The sequence below is a fragment of the Branchiostoma lanceolatum genome, chromosome 7 (assembly GCF_035083965.1).
Source record: "Branchiostoma lanceolatum isolate klBraLanc5 chromosome 7, klBraLanc5.hap2, whole genome shotgun sequence".
Taxonomy (NCBI): Eukaryota; Metazoa; Chordata; class Leptocardii; order Amphioxiformes; family Branchiostomatidae; genus Branchiostoma; species Branchiostoma lanceolatum.
Window position 1 is genome coordinate 15,986,140 of NC_089728.1, and position 27,180 is coordinate 16,013,319.

At 42.8% G+C, this 27,180-nt stretch overlaps 1 protein-coding gene and 1 long non-coding RNA gene across 4 annotated transcripts in view; both read left to right on the forward strand.

The window, feature by feature from the left end:
- Nucleotides 1-20,583, forward strand: part of LOC136437888 (breast cancer anti-estrogen resistance protein 1-like) — a 42,828-nt gene extending 22,245 nt beyond the window's left edge. For all 3 annotated transcript variants that reach the window (XM_066432458.1, XM_066432457.1, XM_066432459.1), the window contains exons 2-3: nt 2,488-3,120; nt 18,307-20,583. In XM_066432458.1, the coding sequence (XP_066288555.1) occupies nt 2,488-3,120; nt 18,307-20,550 (2,877 nt within the window). In that variant the 3' untranslated portion in view covers nt 20,551-20,583. The remainder of the gene's footprint in view (nt 1-2,487; nt 3,121-18,306) is intronic.
- Nucleotides 20,584-23,516: 2,933 nt separating this feature from the next.
- LOC136438426 (uncharacterized) lies at nt 23,517-24,681 on the forward strand. The gene is made up of 3 exons (XR_010756421.1): nt 23,517-23,690; nt 23,953-24,297; nt 24,469-24,681. It is a non-coding gene; the product is annotated as an uncharacterized lncRNA (long non-coding RNA).
- The last annotated feature ends 2,499 nt before the right edge of the window (nt 24,682-27,180 follow it).

The window sequence follows — 27,180 nt, forward strand, 5'->3', positions numbered from 1 at the left end:
TCATTTCACACTTTACTGAACAGACTTTGTCGAAAAACTGCATGTAAATAACGTAAGATTGTATTGAGGTTCGAACCTTATGAAAGTTGTCAAGATATCGTATGTACTGTACCGTATTTACAAGGTACTTTAACAGTTTTCATAGCGCTTGGGCCACCGAAGTTGTTATCGTAAGTGAAATTGTATCCTTTGGTTACACATGACCCAGTGATAATTGTTTGAATGATGTCATGGCTTGCGAATGTACAACATGGAAAAAACAAATCTACCTGTTGCCCATTTGAGCTGACAACTTGACTTTTGCAACAAAGGTACGCATTCCAACCCGATCGCGTTGTTGTCAGCCTGTGTATTAAGTGTCCGATAATGTGCCGGCTGGAAAGGAATTAGGGGAATCGGAGCGGGCACTGGTTAGCGCCTGTCGTTTCTGTTATCCTTACCATTGTTATAGCCCTTTTGAACGATAGTTCCCTTATGAGGACATGTTGACAAGTTATGGGGCCTACGGCATTCCTCTAGCATTTCTGGTCTGTCATGTAGGCTATACCCTTTTCATGTGAGGGTCTGTATGCTCTTTTTCTGTAAGGCGTAGGCAGCTTATTTTGATTTATCTTAATTCGTAGGGAAAACCGTCTTATTCATCTGATTCAATCATAGCGACGCCAAGGCGGCCTTCCCTGTTTATTGCGTTACACGTATTGGGTTCTTCTGAATTCAGCGTAAAGCGTTGTTAGCCCCCCATGCAGACCCTCTTGTGTATCTTGTTTGATACCCTTATCCAGTGGCAAAATATGGAAAGAAAGGGGGCAACGCTACACAATTTGCAGGTCCTAAAGATCGTTTTGGTCTTTGGAATTCTTGGTATAACTCATCATATCTGTTCAAGTCTTGCTATATCTATGTCTGTTCATAATGAACATGGATTACTTTTCATATGAGATATGGAAATGTTCATATCTATATAAGTTCTTGTAGTACTCTGTTTACTAGGCGAGCTGTAGCGAAGCCGTATTGCTCTGCTAGCTAACGTAAAAGCGATTCAAGTAGTTACATAAGCATATTTATTTATTTATTGGTTTTGCTGTTTTGGAAACACAGCCAGGACTGCCACAACACAATGCATACTATAGTTCCGAGTTCCTTAGAAATGGAACAAAATGCTGCAAACAGTCATAGTCATAGTGGGTAGTGAAACGAAGCCAAACAAATGTGACCTCCCCAGCACTGTAGTGTTACCCCAGACATTCCTTCAGAAGAAGCAGGGATTGCCTTACAAGGAACCCAAACTGTAGGTTGCCATTTGAACCATGTAAAGGTCACATCAGCTGTATCCAGTAGGCAGACAAGTGTGGGAGGGGGGCAGCTCCTGAATGTGTGAAATGTTGATTGGCCTTGGGGCATTGAACACCTTTGAGTAGAACTCTTCACAGCAGAGGCTATTGAACTGTAGTCCTAAAAAGGTAGGGACAAAACGTAAAGGTAGTCCCATAGACATTTTGAGGCCGTAGGGGCAGTGGGTTGTTATCCACTGTGTCTAGTGAAGCCCATCCACCGCCCGTTACCTCCCCAACCGAAGTCAGGTACCCATTTTTACACCTGGGTAGAGTGAGGAAAGTGCCTTTCCGAAGGATACAATGTCCAGCCATGATTGCCAGGGATCAAACCCATAACCTCTCGAACTCCTGCACGTAAATAATGTAAGATTGTATTGTGCTTTGAACCTCATGAAAGTTGTCAAGATATAATCGTATATACTGTACATTTATTACAAGGTCTTGATAGTGTTTGGGCCACCAAAGTTGTTACCGTAAGTGCTGAACCCTTCCCCAAAAATCCATTGTATGACCTTGGACAGACTTGACATTGTCTGACCCCATGAGGAGGGGCTTAATGGATTAGATACAATCTTGCAATCAGACTGGGTTTGGCAGTTTCCCTGGTGTAATTTGAATGTCACACCCACCAGGCTGCTACCTTACACATGTGGAGTTGATAAAGAGATCTAGGAATTTCAGAGGATGTGTGAGTAGCACCATGCACTTGGTGGTCTTTGTAGGTCAAAGTTTTCCTGGGTCAAAGATGTTTTGGCTCAATCATCAGTCCATGTGAAGATGTTATTGTATGGAGAATTCAAATTGATCATAAATAATGAACAAGACAATTTAAGTGGGTTTTGCTTGTACTGTATGTACATAGAAGGAAGTTTTCCTTAGGCAGATACGTTTCAGCTCCATGTAAAGATATTAATGATATGGAGAATCGACATGAATCATAGATGATGAAGAAGACAATTTAGATGTGTTTTAATTGTATGTACATAGAGGGAAATGCTATAGGTGTAATTGTGATCTTTTATGTCATGATTTCCTCTGAACTATGTCTAGCAATGATACAACATAGTCAAATTTCTTAGTTTGATGGTGATGATGTTGATATTTGAAAAGAAAGAAAGACCTAACGGATTTTTGATTTCTGTGCCCTCTCCAGAATGTCCTTGCCAAGGCACTGTACGACAACATCCCCGAGACTCCTGACGAGCTCGGCTTCCGCAAGGGTGACATTGTGACCGTCCTCGAACAGAACACGCAGGGCCTGGAGGGATGGTGGCTCTGCTCGCTGCACGGTCGCCAGGGCATCGCCCCCGGCAACCGGATGAAGCTCCTCGCGGGGATGTACGATAAGCCGTTCTCGCCCACTCCGCAACAGCAGCAACAACAGCCGTTGTATCAGACGCCGCCGAAAGCGGCAGGCTACCAAGTGCCTCCCTCGCACCAATACCAGTCCCCTCCCACACACCAGCCTTTATACAAGGTCCCCAGCTCAGGGGGTAGCTACTCTACCCCCTCCCCTTTCTCCCCATACTCAACCCCCTCCCCGCACGCAGTATACAACGTGCCGACGTCCCACAGCGGGTTTGCCTCCACCTACCAGGTCCCGCCGAGCTCGGCCGGTTACCAGGTCCCTCCAGGGGTGACGACGTCCCCAGGTTACGGCTACCCGGCGCAGCAGACCAGCCCCGGTTACCAGGTCCTGCCGGGTGCAGTCAGAGAACAGAACTACCAGGTGCCACCCTCCCTACAGAGGCAGAGAAACTCAGCCACTAACATTAGTACAAACAAGGTAAGCCACAGACGTATATTCTTCACAGTTTTGTTCTTGTTTTGTTAACTTTGCAACTTGAGTACCGTAAAATGCATTTGAGTTTGAGGTAGTTTAATTGGTCACGATTTTTGCGATCACCTCTTCACACGAACATAAAACCACCACGAAAATGCTTCTGCGAATATCAACTTTCTTTCAACCACAAACTAAAAGCTACCGCAAACACTCCATTTTCTCTCTATCGCAAAATCAAATCAACACAAACTTAAACGCATTTACAGTGTTCCATCCTCTTCTTGCTTCTTCATCCCAAATATTTTGGTCTAAATTTTTTGCTCTCACATTTTTCATTAAAAACAACTCTTTCACTTTCAAATTGAGTACGATTAGTCTACAATTCTAAGCTGACAATCATTTTCCTAAAAGCCTCTAATCTTTCCCTAGACCAACTGCTTGTAGACAGATAAAAACAACATCCATAGCACCAAACATGGGGAGTCCAGTCCCGCTAAATGACTAGATCAGGGATCAGGGGAAGATAAAAGACCTGTCTGTGCCAGTGCTAATGGAAGCTGTTAAAGCCTGTGGTATGAGGAATGGGAAAATCAATTTTTACCGGACCCAATCGATCAGGGACAGGTGGACGGGTTTAAACCTCTGACAGGAACTCCACTTGTCATCCAAACATGGCACCAACAACGCCACAGCAAGTTATCTCTTTGGTTATGGACATTTCAAAGAAACAAGAGCTTTTAAAAAAAGCTGGCGTTTCGGCTACGTTTATGAGTGTGAATTGTCTTTTCCCTTTACTTGAAGTAAAATCTGCCAGAGGAAGTCACTCAAGGGCTGTTCAGTCTATAAGAAAAATTGTCATTTTGGGAAATGAGTACTGTTTTAATAGAGAAAGGCAGATTGGGGAAAGCAATTTTGAAGTTACGTCACTTAACTTAAGTGCTTTTGAAAAAGCTGGTCTTGGCCTACAACTTGTACTTATTTGTAAAATGTATAATAGGCTCATTATAAAAGCTATCAATGTAATTATGTACATGGCACGCAATAAAACATAAAATTTGAAAAAGCACCATTGAATCATCAGCACTATGGTAATTAAGTGAAATAGAAGTTCATAACAGCTAAGGTTCTATCTAAAATGACTACCAAATGTCAAACAAATCAACAGCTACCTCATCCGTATTATTCTGGTTTCCGCATTTACAACATTTCTTCCTTATTTTCCTGGGTAATTTTGCTAAAATTCATGAAAATTCCCATAGTTTTGTGCCGAGGGGCGCCACTTTCCACGTCCGTGTTGTCTGAATGAAGTCGATACTGAACAATGGAGCATTTGCTACTGTAACAAAGAATCGCTGTTTTGCAAACAACATCAAGAGCCTCTGTTTACATCGGGGATAGAAGTTTAGTGGCGAGTGTTTTGCAAGAATCATCTTACCGCGCATAGGAGCCGTTGCACGGTATTTTCCATTACAATGAACAGAAAAATTCGAATGCCGGGTTTGGAATCTATGAAGTCCTGTTCATAAGACAAAGGCCTTGTATATATTAAATGAATATTTAAAAATAACAAATATAAAATATTTCTTTATTTATTAATGAAAAAAAATGATATTCATAAATATGATATTGATAGATTAATATAATATCAATATATATTTTTGATATTCAATATCTAAAAAGAAAAAAAAAATTCATGCACGGACACGAACTCGGATCTTCTGGGTCCTAAGTGCTTCGCGTTGCCAGATCGGCCAAGCTGCGGTACGTAACTAGTTACTCTGGACGTAATGCTATAACCTCACTATATGGTATCATTTATGCCGATATTTGGTCGTTTTCTTGACGAAATCATTTTTTTTCTTCTGCAATCTTGTGGAATAGATGTAATATGGTCATTTTTCAGGATATCAAAGTCCGAAACCACAATGCAATGATATTTCCGAACAGTTGTAGCAGTTACATGCGGTCGCCCTCCTGTGTCACATGCAAATCTAGCCTGCCTGCCTTTTCGTGCTCTCTTGCCATATAAGGCAACGGCTATACAAGGATTTGGGAACGTATTGCCATATAAGGTCTTATTGTGTGCGACACAGTGTTGAACCAAGCTTCCCTGGTTCCTGCCTGCAAGGTAAAAGCCAGGACAATGCGTTCCGGCGCCCATGCGCCGAAACGCAAAAATCAAGAAGATGTGAGACGAAACAATGGCTACCTCTTGTCTTCCCAACATGGCATTAGCAAGGCCAATCCAAGTTATGTCTTTGGTTATGGACATTTCAAAGAGAAATTCAAGCAAGATGATATGAGACAAAAATAATAGGGATGTGTCTATATTTTCTAGAAAAAACTTGGTGCACCAATTGCATATAGATTTGGCCCTCATACTTTGTTTTTATCGCAATTTGGTACCAGGTTTGTATTGGTAAAATTGTCAAAAGATTCTGTATCTGTTTCTCTATAGCCGGTATAACCGTCCTTCAGCGTAACACACCAGCTCAATCTGTGTCTACATAAAATTGCACAAAAAAATACATTTTACTTTAAGGAGCTAAATGGACAGTCATAAAAGGAAATCACGTCAAAGCCAAAAGAGTATCTTGCTTCGTTTGAGGTTCGTCCGATTTACCTTTTTTAAAAATCCATACTCACAAGGTTTGAATCATAGAAGCTATGTTCCACCACAGTGGAATATATCGTAGGCCGGGACAAGTCACTGACCACAGTGGAATATATCGTAGGCCGGGACAAGTCGCTGTAGACAGAGATGGATCGGTACTGGTCTCCGCAAATTGAAAAGTGAATTGAGTCGGACGGATGTTGACTGATCGGGAATTAGTGGTGATGATGGGAATTGATTTTTACTCACCTTCCTGGTAGACCCTCTAATAGTAATACAGAGTACATGTGCTCAATAAAAACACTTCCATAGGCCGTTGTATATCTTGCTGCTAAAGTGAGAGTAATAGTTGTCTTATAGGATCAAGGGAAGAAGCTTGAGGTAAATTGATGAAAGAGGAAGATGAAGATAGATCAGTCAAAAGACGGAGGAATTTTCAACAACAAGTCAAAACGAATATGTCCAATGGCTAACCCTTTGAGCCTTTGGCTAGTTGGGTAGCCCTGGCTGTACTTTTTTACAGTCAAATAAATCAAATCAAAGTTTTATAGACCATTTAGGCCAAATATCGCAAATGATATGGATTCCCTTTTGACACTTACAGGACTAGTACAAGGTACTGTAACATCATTACTTGAACATAATGTTTCATTTTGACTCATATCTTTGTTATCAAGGGTTATAGAGTAATTGACATGGTGAGAGGAAAAGGGGGCAAGAGACAAATTAGTTACTTCCTTACCATTGGTTGTTGAGTAAATTAGGTTAGATAGGCTCCCAGTGCATGGAAGTTGATGGACAAGTCAATAGGAAAACCTCCAGGCAGGACTTAATGGACTTTCCAATACTGGTTTACACTGAAAACACCCATTCTCAATTTGTGAATTCTAGGGAGGGTCTCCGTAAAATTATTCTTCATCAATGGGGCTTGAGGCCTGCAGATTTGTTTTGACTTTTAGGAGGTTCTTTGAAGGTTGATGGTGTGTGGAAAAATCTAACTTGAAACTGAATTATGAAGGAATGTATTGGCAGGGAAACCTTTCAATTGAATCGTATTATTGATTTCTTTCTCGGAACCCCTTTTGTCACAAGAACATAGAAGCAAGGAAATGCCTGAAGGATTTCAAGGAATTGTTTGCATCTGCTTCGTGACTCTCAATGCAGTAAAGAACTTGCTGTGTCATTTGCCTACGATTTGATAATGCTAGTCACATTTGTACTGGTGCCAGTAAGGGGTGTAGCCCCAGCTTGGCTCTGAAACCACAAATTTGTCCAGGTAGACTGCCGGATACAAGTACCTCTCGTGTGTTTCCATGATAATCTTACGGAGACTATTTGTGGCCGGGTCCCGAGATGATTTTAACTGTGAGGTTAAAAAATCCAGGGACCTGGCTGTGCCCAAGAATAGCCCAGTAGCAGGGTGTCCCATTGGTCCATGTAGGGGTCACACCCGAAAGTGCAAAAAATTTAGCCTGCAAACTACCAGGAGGGGCCCATTTTTGCAATCGTGACTGTTAGCATTACTTGTTCACATTAGACATGGCGCCCACACCTGTACCAAAGGTTATACCAAATGTCAGAACAGAGGGAGCTACCAAAATTTATGTTCCATATCCTCCTCCCTGTCACACCTCATGTCACTTGTCAGTCACGAGACAATTGTAAATCTCCACGCATTCTCCAAACCCCCTCCTGTCTGGTAAGGGAACAGTACAGGCCTTTTAGTTTACAGGTCAGCTCCCTTGACCTTCAGTTTGTTTGTTTTCCTGGTAAAATATGGTCCAGAGACAAGGTTATGTTGTAGAGAACAGGGTGGCCCTGTCTGTGTGTGGAGGGACCATGTGACGGGACATGACAGTGACATATGCAGGAAATGGCAGGAAGGGGGCAGTGAAGTGGACCATGGGGGTCTAGGGGTCACATTTGTCACAGGCTGCTATAAGCCAATAGCTTGTTATCCATCTTTTTTAGCTTCTCACTGGACTGCAGCACATTGGCGGCCTCGCTGCGATCTAAACACTGACTGCTTTTGGGTTCATGATAACAATTCCCTGCAACCGTTTTATTGCAAACCGTCACAGACCACCTTCAGAGGTGGTTCAGAATAAAATGGATCGAAAGTGGAAATGGAGCGTTCATGTTCACCAATAATTTGACTTAAACTACCGAAACAAATCAAATTGTTTTGATTTTTGCATCATGAAAGAACAGGCCTAAATAGGATGGCACCAATGCTAATCCATGTAGTGACCTCACCACACAGTGTCCCCCTTGGTCACCACCACAGCATGAGCTGTCAGGTCCCCCATGACTCTGTGGTGCCATACTGTCTGTTCCCTGGTCCACCAGAGGTCCCCAGTCTCTCCTCCATTCACCACCATTTGGGCGGGTCAGAAATGGGAATCTTTCCCATGCAGGGCTGTCTCCAGGACCCATCCCTCTGTCCTGGGACAGAAATTTGTTGGCTCGGAAAAAAAAACACCCACCAGTCCTACAAAAGATGGGAATTACATGATTTCAAATTGTTGAAATTATATTTTCTTCAACAGAGAAAAGCAAGAACATGGGCTTCCAAACAATGAGTGGGACAGAAAAAAGATTCAGCTTTTGACAGCCTTGCCCAATACTGACCATGACCTTGTATGTATTCCTATAGAATAGCCTGTATAGCCCAACACTATAGGTTGTGAAAGAAGAAAAAATATGAGTATTAAAGATGAATACTGGTAGATTATCAAATATTCTTTTAATCAGATATGTTTTTACTGTAAATTCATGGAAAAGTTGAAATGATAAAAGTGCATGATTAGATTTTCTGAAATCTGGGTGTCTATCTAAATTCAAAGTGACTTTTATGATTAATGGCATATTCAATTCATATCTGTCACTTTCAAAACTCTATTACCGGTGTAATTTGTGCAGTGTCACAAAGATAGTGACCAGTTAATGGTCGTGATTATTTTCCATATTCATTCCCTGCCCTGATTTCTCATTTTGTCCTGACCCCTTGCCCCCTGAAAAATTGATAACCAGTGCGGCTCAGTTTACGATGAAAGAAAGGAAGACTTTTTGTGTCTTTTTGTATCAGTGTGACTGCGTGTAGAATCGATTCCTTTTAATCTATACATTGGATGATTGGTATTATCCTCTTTCAATCCCAGCTAGCACTGTGGTCTAGTAGGAGTTGAAAAATCGCTAGCACCGAACAAGAAAGAAAGTTTTCGTGCCTTTCTCCCAATTGTTGTGATGCATAATATGTAGACAACAAAGGACCTCTTAACCATTGTCATGCACAGATAGCAACAGCTCGTCCAGAAATAGAACAGAGAGGAACCGTATTATCTAACGTCCTTCCTCACTTACACAGATATCGCAACGATCAATTCCAACTTCCCCTCAAGTTTGAAGTTTTTTCTATTCATGTTGTCATCTATATGCATGTAATACTTGCACGCCAACAAAGTATTCTATTAGGGGTATCACTCAACCCTTGAGATCAATTACGGAAAAGACTCTTTATTCTTTTTTAATCTGGTAACTTGATAGATCAGTGTATATTAACCCCATGGGAGCATTTCAGCCAACAAGATGCCCAAATTTGTTGGATTGAAATTACTCGATCCCGACAATCGCAGTGTCCGATGATCCTATGTATCATTTATAGCACTTTACTTAGAGTACCGTTATTGTTAACACTTCGGTGTGGTTATAACCCTTTCCTAATGTCTAAACGTTTGTTCGTGAAAATTAGGACTTTTGGAGTTATGGGCAACGGGAATAGTCCGTAAATGCGTTTACAGCCCCCGAAGGACTTGGCTATTTCGAGGAGCGAACTGAAAGACTGAAATTGGAAAAAAAGCTGTTTGGCTAGCAATGAATACTTCATGTCCCTCCAGACTGGGCTGTGTCTGTCTCTATCAGATGATGCGGTAAATCAAGTGTTTGAATTAAACTAGAGATAACACTTGTGATGGTTAACCTTCTCCCTGCTGCCTAACCCAATAACCTGTACAAATTTGGTGCCAAAAGACGACTTCAGTAGAAAGAAAGTTAAACTTAAACTACAGTTTTGCAGGTGCATTGCAGTTGTATGGAAAACCTCAACCATTCGATCCAGAAGCTGTGACACTGCCCTCCGAATCTTCCCTTGTCAAGGTCAAGGACAATATAAATGTGCCAAGCCAAGGTCAAATAAAAAGATACCACCACTGACCGGTATCAGTTCTTATTCCTGTCTGCACAAGGCGATAACAGGGGAGGAAAGATGAAAGATAGAAGAGCTCCCCAACCTTGAATGTTTTGAGATAAGTTTGATCTTTTTTCCCATGATGCCTTTGTACTGGAGGTCAAAGGTTAGGATAGATTTTTGGTTTACAGATGACAAAAAGATAATCTTGATGTTGTTTCAAGGTTTGAGATTTTAGTCTCAAGTTGTACACTTTGGTTGAGATTTTTGTGGGAAATTGAAGTACACTAAACTTATGGGTGCTGTTTTATCCAGGGAAAAGGAACTGTCATTTGTTGTATTAATTTTTTGCACAGATGATTAGTCTCATCTGGTGGCTTGATGTGGTTTTGTTCCACTCTATGGATTATTGGAGATTAAAACCTGCATAACCAGTGGTGAGGAACAGACTTGGCAATTGGTCGAATTACTATGCAGATGATAAAAACTGCAAAAAGTTGAAACAGAAGCGATGTCCCACAGTTTAACAAAAAGTTAAACATTCGAATTTTCCACATTGAAAAGATGAAATAAAATAACTTAGCCTGTTTCAATATCACAAAAAACAATAATCAATTGTATCAGATTTTTCAGATTGAAAATTGATGTTCGCATAGATGTCATCCATAATGATCATGTCAGTTAGGCCTTTGTTAGACTGTTGTTGTTGTATTTAGCCAAAGAATTGGCTCGCAAAAGATGCTGAAGATTTTGCACAAGAAAGTTTATTGTCTAAAAATGCTGACGTAGAAAAATTGTTTGTAATAATTTGTCAGAAAACAAACAATATCTCATACAAGTCCACCCCCCATTCACCCAATCCTTCTCAGGAGCCTTTAGTACCAATTAACATGCTGGGTTTTAAAACAGCATTGATCAAACAGGCGTTCTGGGAACGCGGGAAACCGACATACCCACGTACCCGCCATCTGTTAAACCCACGGCACAATCGCCCGTAATGTCTCCCCTGTGCCAGCGGGCTATACCAAACTAATGAATAAATGTCCTGCCCCTAATCCCTACCTACGTACTGTAAGTTCAGTTACTTTCGTGGTGGTTTTATTTCGCAGAAAGGGAGGTTTTTGTGGTGTCTGGTGACCCTTTGTCCAGGGGAGTTGTGGGTACCAGACATGCATTTGATCTGTGGTGTGTGCCATCTGTTCTTTTGGTTGGGAGCCAAGACGGAAGACTTGTCCACAATGCGGCACAGTCTTTAACTTAAGTTGTGTGGAGGCTAGGGTGTCTTTCTGTCATCGTTTTTCCTTTTGCACTTCTCTTTGCGTGACTTGAAGCCATTTGGTTGAATACCACTTTCTGCAAGCCGTACTTAGACTAAGTTAGAGGTTGCACAGAAGTTCATGCTACTTAGATACAGTAGATCAAGGAGGTTTAAAATCAAACCTCCTTAATTAGATTAAACTAATTTAAAGGATCTTATGTCAAATTGAGCAGGAGTTGGTATATGTCGAATTCAAGGAAAGAAAAGGACCTAGTATTTTCAGTGAATCATTCAACAAAGCATTTGGTAAGATTATGTTTCAACTTCCCAACATGTACGGTGAAATTTTATGTTCAAATTTAAAGTTATGGAATGTTTAATTCTATTGATAAATGGCTTAAAAGTTCATCAGCAATATCCATTACTTGATGATGATTATGATATAGTGTTGTTGCATAACACAAGTTATCTGATCAGGAAACCAGCAAGTCATGTGATTGTTTAAATAGAGTTTGCCCTATCTGGCTTACTGTGTCCATGTTTGGCCCCACTGTTGTAGTGTTGGCCACAGAACAGTAATTAAGCTTCCTATCTTAATATATGGCAATCATGTAAGAAAGAAGCTGTCAAAAGTCACCTACCAGAGTTTTAGTCCATGAAAAACATGCATTGGCAGGGCTGTCAGGCCCCCAAAGTTTCAATCTAGAGCAAAATTTCAACTTTCTAATCGGCGGAACCCCTACGAATCCGAGCTTGTTTTCCAAAGTTGACCTCTGACCCCCTTCTCCACCTGATAATCACACAAAAACAGCAAACTTTGCAGGCCTACAGACACCACAAACATGGATGAAAGTCTGATTTTTCAACTTAATAAGAAGGTAAAAACCCTTACCTGTAAAATCCAGCTACAAAATATCAACATATCCTGGAAAAAAGCCCCTTTACAGCTACCTTTACCAAGGGTACCAAACCTATTTCCATGGGCTAAAAGTTGGCCTTCTGCGCCTGCGCCAATTACCGGTCTGTCCCCTGTTAGGCCCCACAGGTTCAAGATTGACAAATTTCAATCACTTCACATAGTGCGGAGAAGAGTTGTCAAGCACCAGACCAAGTTTGGAAGATCTCTGACCTGGAATGGTCCCCTGGGAATACTTTGGGAGACAGGTGTCAGAGTGCTTTCCTCAGAGCTGTTTCAGTGGTCTGAGGCAAATGAAAGGTCTCATATTATTTAGAGAAAAGTGACAGTAAAAGAAGAAAAAGTTTAAAGCTGCTAACCCTGGCATTAGGAGATTACTCTTCCACATTTAAACCATCTAAAGTTGTATTCAAAAGCTGCCAGGATAGACTTTGAAGCATTCAATGACACCGCACACTGCACTGTCACTAAAGGACATAAAATCTCTTTTAAATGGCCAAAAATCACTAAAATGGAAGAATTTGTAAATAAACCTGACTCAAATGAGTCAGCCCTGACTCAAATGAGTTAGGTGAGGGCTAACTCTTGGATACCAAGCCAATTTCTGGGGAAATATAAGCCCCAATGGCTCACCTGACCCCCCCCCCCCCCCCATGCACTCTCAGTATTGCACTCTCATTACATGTTTCAAAGTCAAACCCAAAGCTTTTAGATACAACTTGAGGTGCCTAAACGGATTGGGAGCAGTCTCCTTATGCCAGGTTGAGCACCTTTTGGCATTTTCCCCTCTATATATCACTTTTTGCTCAATGATATGGGGCCTTACCTTAGCCTCAGAATACAGCTATGGCCCTCCTGACACCTGTCTCAAAAAGTACTCCCAGGGGACCATTCCCAGGGGAATGGTCTCCGGGACATTTTTGAAACTCGCGGTCTTGCCCGACAACTCTTCCCCACATCACGCGAAGTGATTAACGGCTGTCAATCTTGAAGCATGAAACCTCGGCCAAATGCTGTAGGCCACAGAACAGTAATTAAGCTTCCTATCTTAATATATGGCAATCATGTAAGAAAGAAGCTGTCAAAAGTCACCTACCAGAGTTTTAGTCCATGAAAAACATGCATTGGCAGGGCTGTCAGGCCCCCAAAGTTTCAATCTAGAGCAAAATTTCAACTTTCTAATCGGCGGAACCCCTACGAATCCGAGCTTGTTTTCCAAAGTTGACCTCTGACCCCCTTCTCCACCTGATAATCACACAAAAACAGCAAACTTTGCAGGCCTACAGACACCACAAACATGGATGAAAGTCTGATTTTTCAACTTAATAAGAAGGTAAAAACCCTTACCTGTAAAATCCAGCTACAAAATATCAACATATCCTGGAAAAAAGCCCCTTTACAGCTACCTTTACCAAGGGTACCAAACCTATTTCCATGGGCTAAAAGTTGGCCTTCTGCGCCTGCGCCAATTACCGGTCTGTCCCCTGTTGACATTGATCCTGTGCCAACTTCACCCCTCCCCATCTGTTGGGTCCATCACATGTCCCAGTGGACGAAAGGAAAACACAGTTGGTGGTACTGAGACCTGGCTACTGTTGGAATTTGGTCCCTCCGCATACTAACGGTAGAGGGTCTGCATGGGGGGGGTACCGACAACGCTTTGTATTGAATTTAAAAGAACCCCCTTCATATTGCGCTACAAGAGAGGAAAGCAATTACGCAAAATTTGGTCACCCCGCTACGGCTTTCCGTACAAATTACAGGAAATCAAAATTGTCTGCATACACCTTTTGGAAAAGAGTATGCAGACCCTTGTTGTAATGCCTCGGTGCAGGAACTGTTGTAAAGAGGAGGGACTTTTTTTTAGAAGAAGAAATTGTTTTTCTTCCATTCAGCCATTTTTTATAGTCGCAATGATTGGTCACATGGGAGAAATGGGAGTCATATTGAGGCTTCAATTTTGTAAAGTATGACTTCCTTTTTGGGGAAAGAATAAGGAAAAGGGAGACCTTCTTTTGTTCATGCAAGATGTTTCGGTAAATGTGCAGGTGTGTCCTAAAAATGGATCCTTACCATTTACCAAAAACATCCTTTGACGTAAGCCAAGTCTTTACTGGGAAACAAGCCTAGAATAGTGTTACAAAAATGATCCGCTTGCTATACACTCCACTGTGCACACAGTCTTGCAAAATAAAAGGCTGGCCAGAAAATCGTATACAGTTTCACAATTCCTTAACGTCAGAACATTCCGCGAGTTGTAATCGTCTTGGAAGTAAACTGTTTAGGAAAACTTGAAGACAAAGAGGTGTGAAAGCGAGCTCTTAAGAAACCGTTCCTAAAATAGTTGCCGAACAGTTGCTTGCTTTCTTTAAGGAAAGAGCTTGTTTAGCGGTCAAGCACAGGTGCATATTTTGGAAGCAGTTTTTTTTTCTTAGCCATCAGGTGTGGTCCTTCAAGTTCGACAGATGTACTGAGCGTTCTTTCTTTTATCTGTGCCCAAGATCACTTAATCCTTGAGACTCAGAGATAAGAATTTGTTAAACCAGAAAATTTGCATGTTGGACGTTGCATGGCAGAGGACTACAGTAAATCTTGTTCCTTTCACTGAAACTTAATGTTCACTGTTTTCACGGTCACTTCTGTACCATGAACTTATCATCATTGTGAAAAACCTGTTGTTATTATCTATGATTCCTTCACTCTGTAAATCACTTGGTGCTATCGTGAAGTTAAAGTTCAGTGAAAATGTCCAGTTTCCTTACACTGTGAAATTTTGCTACCGTGAAGATAAAGTGAATTACAGTAGCACAGTCAGTGTTGCAAGAGACTCTCCAAGTTTTTGTCTTACGCAGACAAAATAATAAAGCAGCTAGACAAAGTATTTCAACTCCTGTTTTCGAATTGAGAATCACAAGCAGCATGTTTTGCTGAGCGCAGCTGGATAATACGTGAACACAACAACACCCCATAGACATGATGTCACTAAGCTTAAGCTGAATCGACAGATAATCAATGGAACAGAACAACTAGATGATAACATCTGTCTGGAAATGCTGAAGAACACCTTTTGAGCTCAGGTCTTTCTACACCGGTTTAATCTATGTGCGAACAAAATAACACCTGCATTCATTTGTTTCGAAAATATCAATGTCAATTTCACAGTCAAAACAGGATCTCAACCACCCACCGTACACAAATGTGAAAGGACAATGTATAGATATGAAATGTTTTCAAAATACTAGTTCCTCACATTTACAGAAACGTTCTTGTTTTTGCTCTATGGCAGCAACAAGGACATAAGAAAAGGTTATCGCAAGCACAGGATTTAAAGAAAACAGGTATTTTGTTACAGGTGTTAGTTACGTGTTTGTATTGCTCCAGATGTATGGCATACTTCGCTAACTCGCTAGACCTTCTCGATAGCATCGCTGTCATTCTTTAGAACATTGAATGAGCCGTCGCCATTGCAAGCCCTACAAAATCGCTGTTCCATGTTATACCTGTGATACACCTAAAGAAAGATTTCTCACACTTATAGACTGATAATGCAAGCAGGAAAGAATTCCTTGAACTGAATGGAGATTTAATGAGTTTGCTTTAGACTGTTGATGGTATTTTTCCCGCGTACATTTGTACATTGGGTGCGGAAGCGGGGTCCAGTGTACACTGTTGACATTACACATACTTGTCACATACTGCGCAAACATGCCAGCACTTAGGTGTATCTTCCCTTTCCTCAACAAAGATGCGGTTTTGGAAGGAATTCTTCTGTTTACCTTCTTACGCTGTTAATCGTACCAGATTTTTTCTCGGGTACTTTTTTTCTGTCCTACGTCACCTTGAATACTTCCTGTTAAACACTGGAAGTTGGCGGACATTGAACCGTGTTTGGCAACGAAATTCTTTTCTGCGTAGATCATCGAAGGCCCGGCCAGTTTAAAAGCTGTATACTTGGGTTACATAGAACCGGTGGCGGTAATTAGATGTCCTAAAGCAATTATGCCTGCAAATGGAGCGTAATTGATGACTGAGGTAAAGCCAGGTGTTTTATCAGTAAACTTAAAGTAACAGTCCTACATGTACATGCAGGTTGGGCAAAATGGTTCAGCTTTCTAAGTACTGGAAGAAAAACCTCGGCAGACATTGTCAATTAATTTTATCAATTGTACACACGTCTATGTTTAGTGTACATATACATGTAGTAATTTAATTAGGTGCTAATTCTGTGTAGGGAAACAAAAACTATTATTCAATCTGAAAAACTGCAGTCTTATTTTAGCTGACGTCATTGAAAACTAACTTGGTTTGTAGAGTTGTAGTATGGTATTTTTATACAAGATTGATAGTAAGCTCTGCAATTATGGTGGTGGTATAGGTGAATGCTATAAAGGTGTTTGACCAATTTTTGGGGGGGCTGTAAAGAACTAGGAATCGTAACATTTGGCAAATACAGTCAAACCTGCCTAGGCGACCACCTTTTCAACGCGACCACCTGGCCATGGCGACCGCTTTTTCTCGGTCCCGAAAATTTTCCCCATTGGCACAAGCATTAAGCTGCCTGCCCAAGGCGACCACCCGTCCAACGCGACCGCGACCGCCACGAATTGGGACCGCACAGAGCACAATCCCTGCCCTTGGCGGCCGCCTAATTTTCAAGCGTGTGGTAACATCGGATCATTTTGCTGTCGGATTTCACAGAAATGTTTTTAAGACTTTGAAGGACAAAAATAAGGACAAAAATATATGGAATAGTAATGTTATAGCATCGATTCCTCCATGAAGTGTTTAATAAAACGTTCCCCCTATAAACATTTGTAAAGACAAATGTTAGTGATGTTGTTGTGCCTATCGTAATCTTATAGTTTACCGCAAACTCAGTTTGGTTTAAACTCAATTTTCAAAACGAATACGTAGTGAATGGCGTCAAAAAGTCAGATTTCGCAGAAACTACTATCTATTTCTTGTATTTTCAACAAAAATCCGTCTGTGTCTTACTAAATTCCGCAGAAAAATGACTTCGCGGCGGACAAAACATCGGGCGAGAAATATTGTTCCTTGGTCCCGACACCATCTTGGATTTGGCGCGGCCCGGATTTGGCGTACCACTGACCTTTCTAAAACACGTTACTTTTGTGTATGACTGAGAATTGAACCTGGTGGGGGTCATGTTGTCTAAATTCACATAAATTTCCATCCATTTACGTACTGTATTGAAAACCTCGACCTGGAAATATGTGAGTGGAATCCTCTTCATGGCGACCACCTGTCCATCGCGACCGTTTTTGCTCGGTCCGCCGGGTGGTCGCCTTGGGCAGGTTTGACTGTACCTCAAAAAGTGTTAAAGCATTGTGGAAAGTCAGCATTAAACTAATTCAAAGACACATCAAGATAATGTTAAAGCACTGTAAAGCCATAAACGAGAGTCGTAAAGTCGTGACAGTGTATAGAAGTCTCTTTGTGGGTCGTAAAATCCAGTTAGCTTACGGAATGTTTGTAATAATAGCCTATGATAGTAGAAGGTGGAGTTTTGAAGCAAAGTGTCGCTAAACAATACCCGGATTTGTTGGGCTAACCACTACCTTGGAACACTGTCCTTTTCTGAGTGGTCAGCTGGGTTTTGAAAGATGACCTGTATGTGGAAGAATGTTGGTAATAACAGGTAGGGATGGTAGGTAGTGGTTATCACAGGTTTATGGTTAGCAGCTGGCCACTGGAGGAAATCCTGACCATTTTTCACTGCTTCCTTATTGCCTATTATAGAACTTAAATGATGCCACTTAAAGTAATAGAATTCTGCAGTGAAGAACAATAAAGCAAGGTGTACCCAACAATATGAAAGTCTCAAGAGAGGACAATGAATTAACATAGCTTTTTCAAACTGATGATGATGTCCGTACGTTGATGGAGACTTCGACTTCCAGGGCTCGAAAATTGGGTGCATGTGCACCTTTGTGCACCCAGAATTTGAACTTTGCACCAAGGAGATTTTATCCAACCTCTTTGGTTAACTGCATTGCAGGCTATTTATGAAAATTTTATGTTTACAGGCAAATTTGTATATTTTGAATGGATTTGCATGATTGTTGTTGATTAAACTGGCCAGTCATCAGAAGAAATGAGAGCCCAATATGATGAACATTTTCATGAACCTCAAGTTTTGTTGTTGATTGCATCTAGTACAATGCTGACCTTTCACCTCTCTGTTGTTGACCCAGGTGGTGACCCCCAGACGAGTAGGACAGGTGTACCACTACGAGTCTCCGACCAATCTGGAGCAGGAGACGTACGACACCCCTCCCCAGCGCAGCCAACAGGCCGCCCTCCACAACAGGCAGCACTCCGGCGGCCCGCAGGAGTTCTACGACACCCTGCCCAAGAGAGACGACGCGCCGAGAAAGCAGAGGCCCGACATCTACGACAGTCCGTCCAAGATGTCCAAGCCGCCGTCGGAGACGTACGATTCGCCGCGATCCAACCGGTCCAGCATGGAGATCTTGGACACCTACGACATGCCAAAGTCCAATAGATCTAGTATGGAGATCTTAGACGTTTATGACATTCCTAAGTCCGACAAGCTGGCGTTCGAGCCAACGGAAGTTTACGACGTTCCCAAGTCCGCGCTGGGCGGTGGCGAACATGGCATGACGTACGACACTCCTCCGAGGCTGAAGCGAACGCAGCGGCTTCCGAGCGACCTGGAATACGACGTGCCAGACTCTCCGAAGAAGAAATCAATGGATCCAGAGGACGTGTACGACAAGCCTCCACCTCCTAAGGAGGCGTATCCACAGGATGTGTACGATATTCCAATGAACAACGCCCCTGCGGAGATCTACGACGTGCCCAGCAAGGATGCAGGTGTCAAAGTCATGGCCGTTCCGCCGCAAAAGGTGGGACACACCGAGGACGACTATGACGATTACGTGTACGACGTTCCACCGCAGGTGTCGCGAGATCAGTCCAATGGGACAGCGACATTCGCGAACTCCCGACGCTCTCTCGACGAGGTTGACAGCGGTTTCAATAGGCTATCGGTGTCCACAACATCGTCAACATCATCAGAGTCCCTGGCCATGATACCCCCTGGTAAGGAACTGAACCTTGACCTGCACGCTGCCATGGACTTGTTGGGAAAGCTGCAGAACGAGGTTGACTACGCGGTCTCGCGCTTGCTTAGCTTCGTCAACAAGGACTGGCGCAAGAGGGAGAGCATGGAGAAGAATGGCGCGGAGGTCAAGACGAACTGCCTGAAGGTTAAGACGGCGTTGGGAGAGTTCATCGAGTTCGCTCACGGTGCTATCGCCAACTCCATGAAGGCGGCCGACCGCAGCCTGCACAAGAAGTTGTCACGGCATCTCATGCCTCTTCAAGACACGCACGACGCTCTCGTCAAGACAAGCAAAGCCCTCGAAGCTAACGAGTGGTCGATGGACTGCATGGTTAAGAACCAGATCACGACGGTGCCGGACGACTTGGACCAGTTTGTGTCCGCTTCCCGCGGCGTGCCAGAAGATGTGAAGCAGCTTGCGTCCTTCATCCATGGGAATTCCCTCCTCTTGTTCAAACGCGCCAAGACGGCGGCGGAAATGTCGAAGGGTTCGCCCCCACTGTCTCCCGACGCAGACAAACCTGCGCTCAAACCGAAGCCGGTGTGGCTGAAGCGAGGAGACAGTGCCGACGGAGAAACTCCCGCCTCAAAACCCTCCAGGGAAAGCTCAAAGAAAGAAGTCCAATCTCGCCCACTCCCCGCACCTCCCCAGGAGAAGAGCTCGGACAACGACTCTTGCATTGCCGACACCGAGCTCGAAGAAGAAAACCTGTACGAAAACGACAGTAAAGACTGGATGGAGGATTACGACTACGTGCACCTTCAGGAAAAGGAGGCGTTTGAACGGCAGCAGCGTAAACTACTGGAACAACAGAGGGTGGAGAAGGAAAACTTGGAGAAAGACCAAGTCCACCAGTTCGAAAAGCTAGAGCAAGAGGTGTCCAGGCCCGTAGAGTCCCACATGAATAACTGGACGCCGCCTGCAAACCTGGGGCCAACGCGTCTCTGCCGCACGGACAAAGAACTCCTCGTCTTCTATAGCCAACAGATGAACTCTCACGTGACAACGTTACTGAACGCGATCGACGCGTTCTTCACGTGCGTGGAAGGTAGTGAGTCGCCTAAGATTTTTGTTGCACACAGCAAGTTCGTCATCCTGGCGGCACACAAGCTGGTCTTCGTTGGAGACACCCTATTCCGTTCCATCGAACACAACGACATTCGCAATAAGATCATGCACTGTAGCAACTTGCTGTGTGACACTTTGAAGATGGTGGTCGGCGCTACGAAAACGGCGGCGCTACAGTACCCCTCGGTCGCGGCCCTGCAGGATATGGTAGACCGCGTGACGGAAATTTCTCACGCGTCGCAACAACTGAACATTACAGTAGGCCAAGCAGCTACCTTGTAACCTAACATGGCATAAACTTGTACAGTACTTACAGGAATATTTCTCCGTAAATGGGACAAATGGGACATATGTCCCAGTTATTCCCACAATGAAAATGGTATTTACTTACCAAGAATTTTTCTTAAGGGGTAAACAATGTACATAAGGAGATCACGCTTAAACATAAAAGTTGCATTGAACATTTTGTGCTCTATCTTTTGTTTTGTGAGAAAAAAAGAAGATTTATTGAAAGAAATGTATGTTTTGTGCAAAGTACTACTACTACTTATGATAGAAGATGATCATGGAAGTATATTAACGCTTTCAAATTGGAATAGAACAGAAAGTACTTAACTAATAATCTAGACTATTTTTGAAGAAGAAAAAGGTGTGAAAACAGAGTTTGTATTGGAAAAAAAATCTGTGGTTGCATTTTGAGAGTTTGAGATGAGATGCAATATTTGGGAGTTTTTGGCGACGCCTCTGGGGCAAAGCCATTCTATATATCTATACTGAAACAGTTGTTGAGAGCTAGGCATATAGGGTAAGCCAAGATTGCAATGTAATTCTCGAATGATTAATGTTTGTAAATCAATGTACATAAACCTAACATGGTTATGTTGGAGATTTCTTTCAGTTCGGTTTACCTTCACTTCAAGTTTGCACTTAAAGAAAAGCACTGAAAAGCCACATGATTCTTAAGGTGTCTTCTCAGACGCTCGGAACTTAAGGAGTCTTACCACTGTACAAACGATCTCAAAAGCACTGTATGCCATCCGTTGAGAGAACTTGAATTACTTAGACTAAGATACAGCTTTCTGTGACAGCCACTTGTAGGAAAGAGCATTAATTAACAGAGCATCCCACAAAGCCGCTATCAATGTACTGTAAATGTAGAAATGTTTGCGGGGATTTAATTTAGCGGTAGGGAGAAAATGGAGTGTTCGCGGTGGTTTTAAGTTCGCTTTTGAAACAATAGTAGCGCTACAGTTACACAATGTAACGACTTATCACTGTGGTTTTAAGTTTGTGATAAAGAGTTCACCATAAAAACCGTGAACGTAAAACCACCGTGAACATTTCTGCATTTACAGTAATCCTAAATACCCTAGTAGGTTAACATTGGTAGTTGCAAAGTGGGGTTAGATAGCCTTGTAGAGATTTCACAATGGACTAAGGACATTCTCTCCAGCTGTATATGGCACCGCTACTCACAGAATAATAAACTGTTAATATTGAGCACTGTGTCTGTTGTCTGTGTTTTGACATGAAAGCTTATCAGTATGGATAGGGTGTTAGATTTTAGATGAGGCAGCCCTGACTGTATTGAATAGAAATGAATGAACAAACAAGATAGAAGTTGATTAATAAACTTTTGCTTTGATATATCAAAACTATAACTCGTCAAGTTTTCAACTGATGATACCATAAAACGAAGTTAAATGGGTCAGTGTTCTCTGAGGAAGACCAAGGCAAAAAATCAGTCCAGAATTAGTTTTCTTGTGTTGCATCAAAGGGGTGAATTTTAGTTTTGCTTCTACATTTTCAATTCGGCGATAAAGGTAGTGGAAGGGTTCTTTTTTGGCGTCACCTGTGTGGTGGTGCCAAAAGTGGCCCGTGCGTTCAGTTGACAAAGCAAACTTTACAGATAAGATCATTTAACAGATTAGTAGGGGAGCATTAATCCAAACTCAAGTTCAGTAGGTTTTGCTACCAGAAAGAAACTTTTCTTAAACCAGACTCAAATGTCGCTAAGTCCCTGGATGGTAGCCTGGAGTCCAGCCTTGTTAGCTTTGGTCCGCTCCCAACGTCGCTACCCTGCCAACATGACTGGGCGGGGTGGCGACGTTGTGAGCCGACCAAAGCCAACAAGGCTGGACTCCATGATCCAGGCTATCTAGATGGACCTATCATATACCAAAACATTCTTCTTTGAGTGTGTCTGTGTTTCTGACCTACGTCTACCTGGGGTGGGGTGGGGGGGGGGGGGGGGGGGTTGAAGTCTGCCATCTCTGATTGCCCTCCTCTTTCTGTGCCGAGCTATTAGACAGTCGAACCGCAGAGCTCTATGTAGATACCAAAGTTTATGTACACAACAACAGTCACCTTCACCATAGAGGTCACGTGTGTTCCAAGCGTTCTGCGCGTTCCAGAATTGGAACGTCACTAAGGTGTTCCACGCCTAGCAACCCAAGAAATAAACATTTGTAACGCCTCACGTCTTCAAGCAAAGGGACCAAAATGGTAGGAAAGCTCCTACATTGTCCTATAGGCTAGGTCAGTTTTTCGCTGTCGGAAACAACCAAAGATTGGTGTAACTTAAGTGAAAACGTCGAAGAGAAAGATGTTGTTGTAATCGTAATAGAAGTTAAAAAGGAAAGGAAATTATATGTGCGTGCTGTTGATGACTTTATCATTATGTTCATTTGTCGTCACCCTCCGTTTTCAATTTATCTCGAGTACGAGACACCAACAAGATCTTCTCATCATCACAAGACGTTAAACAGTAAGAATACTCGCAGCGTTGTAAAAGTTTCAGAATTGTGTGTGTTAAATACGTTAGGAGACTTTGTGTCCGCAGCGTTGTTGGTGAGGTTGTCGGGGCAGGAAGTAAGGGAAGGCGGCCAGGGAGAAAGGACCCAGAACTGACTCGAGATCTAGGCGGTTTTCGGGTTTAGTGTAACCTTAACTAGTGTTGCGATGTCTCTGGTGGGAAGGTAGGGCGTAAGAAAGGGTCTTTCGAACTCGAAGGTGACGTTAGCAATAATTTGTGCCTTCCCTGCCTGGTGAGTTAACTCTTCTAACCACAGTTTCAACGTGCACGTGTTTGTAACGTTACTATATAGTGTCTACAATATTCAGACATCGCTGGAGTCTGTTGAAAACTGTCTACCATCCGCCAACGGGAAAGTCGATTGGATGGTATTCGACGTGAAATTTGAAGGACAATCGTTTCTCCATGGGCCACAAATGTCTCTGCTAGGTCAGGCGCCCCTTCTAGCGAGATCTTGGATTATTGCACATCTTGATCTGACCTTCCCTGTATTGGACATGGGTGATAGTTACTAGAGGTGAGTGAACTTTGTCCTCGAACAAGCTGATCGTGCGCCATGTTTGACCAGTTACACAAGTACAGACCTCAGAAATCACCACTGGTTAAGGTAATGTGCTTTGTATACTTTCAGATCCAGCCAGTGTGTGTGTGTGGTGTCGGTGTGTGAGTGTGTGCGTGTCTGTACAAAAATGTATGTATGTACGCGTGTGTGTGTGTATGTATTTGTGTGTGTGCGTGTTTGAGTGTGTGTGTGTGTGTGTGTGTGTGCGCGCGCGCGTGTTATGTCACAGCCTATGTCAATGATGTGGTTGTTGTGTGTGTTACTTGCTCGTGTTGATACTGATTTCCTCACAACTTGACCGCTACAGTGACCAATCACTGCTCACAATGGACAAGGAAGTCCAGATCCGAGAGATGTCTCCAGAAGAGACTCCACAATTAGCTGACCTACTCGCCTCCTCCCTTTTGGGGGAACATTCCAAGAGCAAAGCCATCCTGAAGCTACTGGGGAAAAGGAATTCCGTATTGTGGATGGTTTGCCTGGCTATGCTGGTTTACTGTTTGACAGGATGTCTGCCATTAGCCTTTGTTGTACCACCGGTTGTAGTCATCTCAGGAATTCTTCGATCATTGGCAACTTGGAGTTGTACGGCACAGGACGTTTTTAGAACTTCGGGCTTCTTCATACATTGGCCCAGAAGTACATGTACAAGGTTATTTTTTTCGTCTCTTTGTTTATTTTTATTTCATTTTCTGTGTGCCTTTTTATTTTCTGTGTGCATTTTTGTTTTCTGTGTGCATTTTTAAATTTTCTGTGTGCATTTTAATTTTCTGTGCAGTTTTATTTGCTGTATGCATTTTTGTGTGTGTGCATTTTTCTTCAGCTCATGTGGCAGTACAGACCGTAGAACGTGGGTTGCGGTACGTGGCAGCACTGTAGTAGGTTCTGTGACGTTAACACGTCACTCTGACAGCGTGGCGGAGCTGAGTCGCATGCGTGTGTCTTTGGAGCACCAGGGGAGGGGGATAGGGAGGAGACTGGTGGAACATCTGGAGGACTACTGCAGGGGTGACGGTATCAAACAGGTAACAGTCTATGGCAATATATCTGTTTCAAAAATACGGAGACAAAAGACGTGACATTTTTGCAAAATACGTGACGTTTTTACTTAATTCACGTCACGTGTGGCACTAAAGACGTGACTTACGGCACGTCACACTTTTGTATACCACGTGTGACTATTTTTTGCGTACGTATGACTTCCTTGTATCATTAACCTAGTTAATGATTTGTATGACCGCAACAGGGAACAATAGTCACGTCACACTTACTTTTCAATTCACGTCACGTGTGAAGTCATCGAACACGTCACACGTCTCGCATGCGCGACATAAAACACGTCACGTCTGACCTAACATACACGTCACACGTCATGTGTTTTAATTCACGTCACATGCGACATAAAACACGTCACATCTTACCTGACTAATAAAGGTACTAGTATCTTAATTCACGGGACAAAAAGTGCCCGTGTCTGACCTGCTAAAACACGTCACATGCACACTTCAGCGTACGTCCCACTTTCTAACGCGCGTAAAACACGTACCCTCTCGGAGCCAAAGCAGCGACGCCTGGCGGACTTCGTCTTCGTGTAGAAGTCCCACATCCTTGTTGTGGCTACAACAAAGCAGCGCCGGCTGGCGGACTTCTCGTTTGCGTGCAGAAGTCCCATATCCTTGTTGTGACTACAACAAAGCAGCGCCGACTGGCGGACTTCTCGTTTGCGTGCAGAAGTCCCCTTCGTACCCGTACTTTCAACAGGGGACATGCATTATGCCCCACTTTCAGGGCAATCTCGAATAGGGGCTCCTGAGTATTTATTCCTCACATTTAACTAAAACAAACAATTCAAAAGTAGTTATTATTTGTCACGGGTTTCATATGTTGCAAGTTGCGTTCAAAACATGGGACCTCAAGTCCCACACTTTCACACTTTCAAGAGCAATCGCCAAGCGTGACGCCTGGCGAATTCTGTTTTCATTTTTGATAATCCATGTGCCACTTTTAGTCCAGGAAATGCCGTGGCCCGGTCAATGATTTATTAGACAACAAGATGTTAAAAAAAAAACTTTTCGCTACATATTCTACTCTGTACTAATTTTCGCTCCATGTTTTGCAATTTGATATATTGTAATGTTTCACTCAAACTAGTGTTGTATGCCACGCACGTGGTCTCAATATTAACCAAGAAGACCGTGAAATTCATAGAATGTGCGCCTGACAGCAGATACCCAGGTAATAAATCAGTGTGACATTACACAAGGTGCGGTCGTCTCGCCAGCAAGGGAATCTTCTTGTGCTTTCTGGGAAAAGTGAGGTTAAACAGACCTCCTCGTGACCTACACAAAATGATGGATCAAGAGATGACAGGAGAACCAAACCCACAGAACTTGACACGTTGTACACTAGTTTTAAATTTTGGGCCCCTAGCAGCTTCGTCTGGTTTTGAATTTTTTTTTTGGGGGGGGGGGGGTCTATTTGACACACAGACCTCTCTGGCTTTATAATCAAAGTCGAGGGCTTGTTTCAGAAATAAAATGGCTAAGTTCTTCCCTTGAGAGACCGCTCCCGTCACACTGGATCCGCGACGCGTTGGCGATCTCGATCCTGAGATTTTTTTGCTTTTGAAACGTTTGCAGTTGTGTCCAGTCTTCAGAGAAGCGCCTTCAAGTTGAAAAACAATTTCCAAGTCCATCATAAGAAGCGTTGTTGACTTTCCTATGAGGGGACGGAAAATCCCCGCTAGGTCTAGCCCGGGGAAAAATGTGTCCCCCTCCCCCTAAAATCCCTCGTGATAAGAGACTCGTGATAAGTGTTGACCGCCAAGTTCGCCATGAACTCAATGAACGTTCGAAATTTTTTAGATCATTCGCCCAGAGGTTTTCGCTGGAAGCGTTCGCTTAATGAGCGCTGAGAGATCGCTCAGCGAGCGTTCAACATCCCTCAAAGATCGTCATCGTGTTTCCACTGATTCAACTCTTGGGCGACCGCTGAGCGACCAAGCCAAGTACAACGCTCCAAGCTCACCATGATCACCTTAGTTTTTGGTTGCGCCAAAGAATGAAAAACGATCCATCACATAAATACGTTAAATCATATACTTGCTGTGTTTGGGACAAAGAATTCGTTGTGTAAAAAGACATTTAAACTCAACATGTTGATCCATTTATATACTTCTATGGTCTTTAATGACCTTTAATGCTGCTTTATTAACTTGCCGATGCTAAGATAATCTATTTAACCCATTGAAGGTCCATTCTGAGAGTGTGGGAATGACGACTCATTGAAATGTTCCACTGCGGTGTTGCAATGCGAGTGACGGAATTCTGCGACTTGAAAAAAAGGTAGGACATGTGAAGAACAATGGTATGGTGTTTCCAGCATCGCAAGACGTCAGCATATGTTTCCACTTAGAATAAATAGATAGATTTCGTAGTGGCAAAAGTGTTAAGTCTCATGTCTGTTCACTGCTCAATATGAGATCATTCATGCGAAGAAATAGGAATGTGTTCAAATATCATGATACACAAATGAA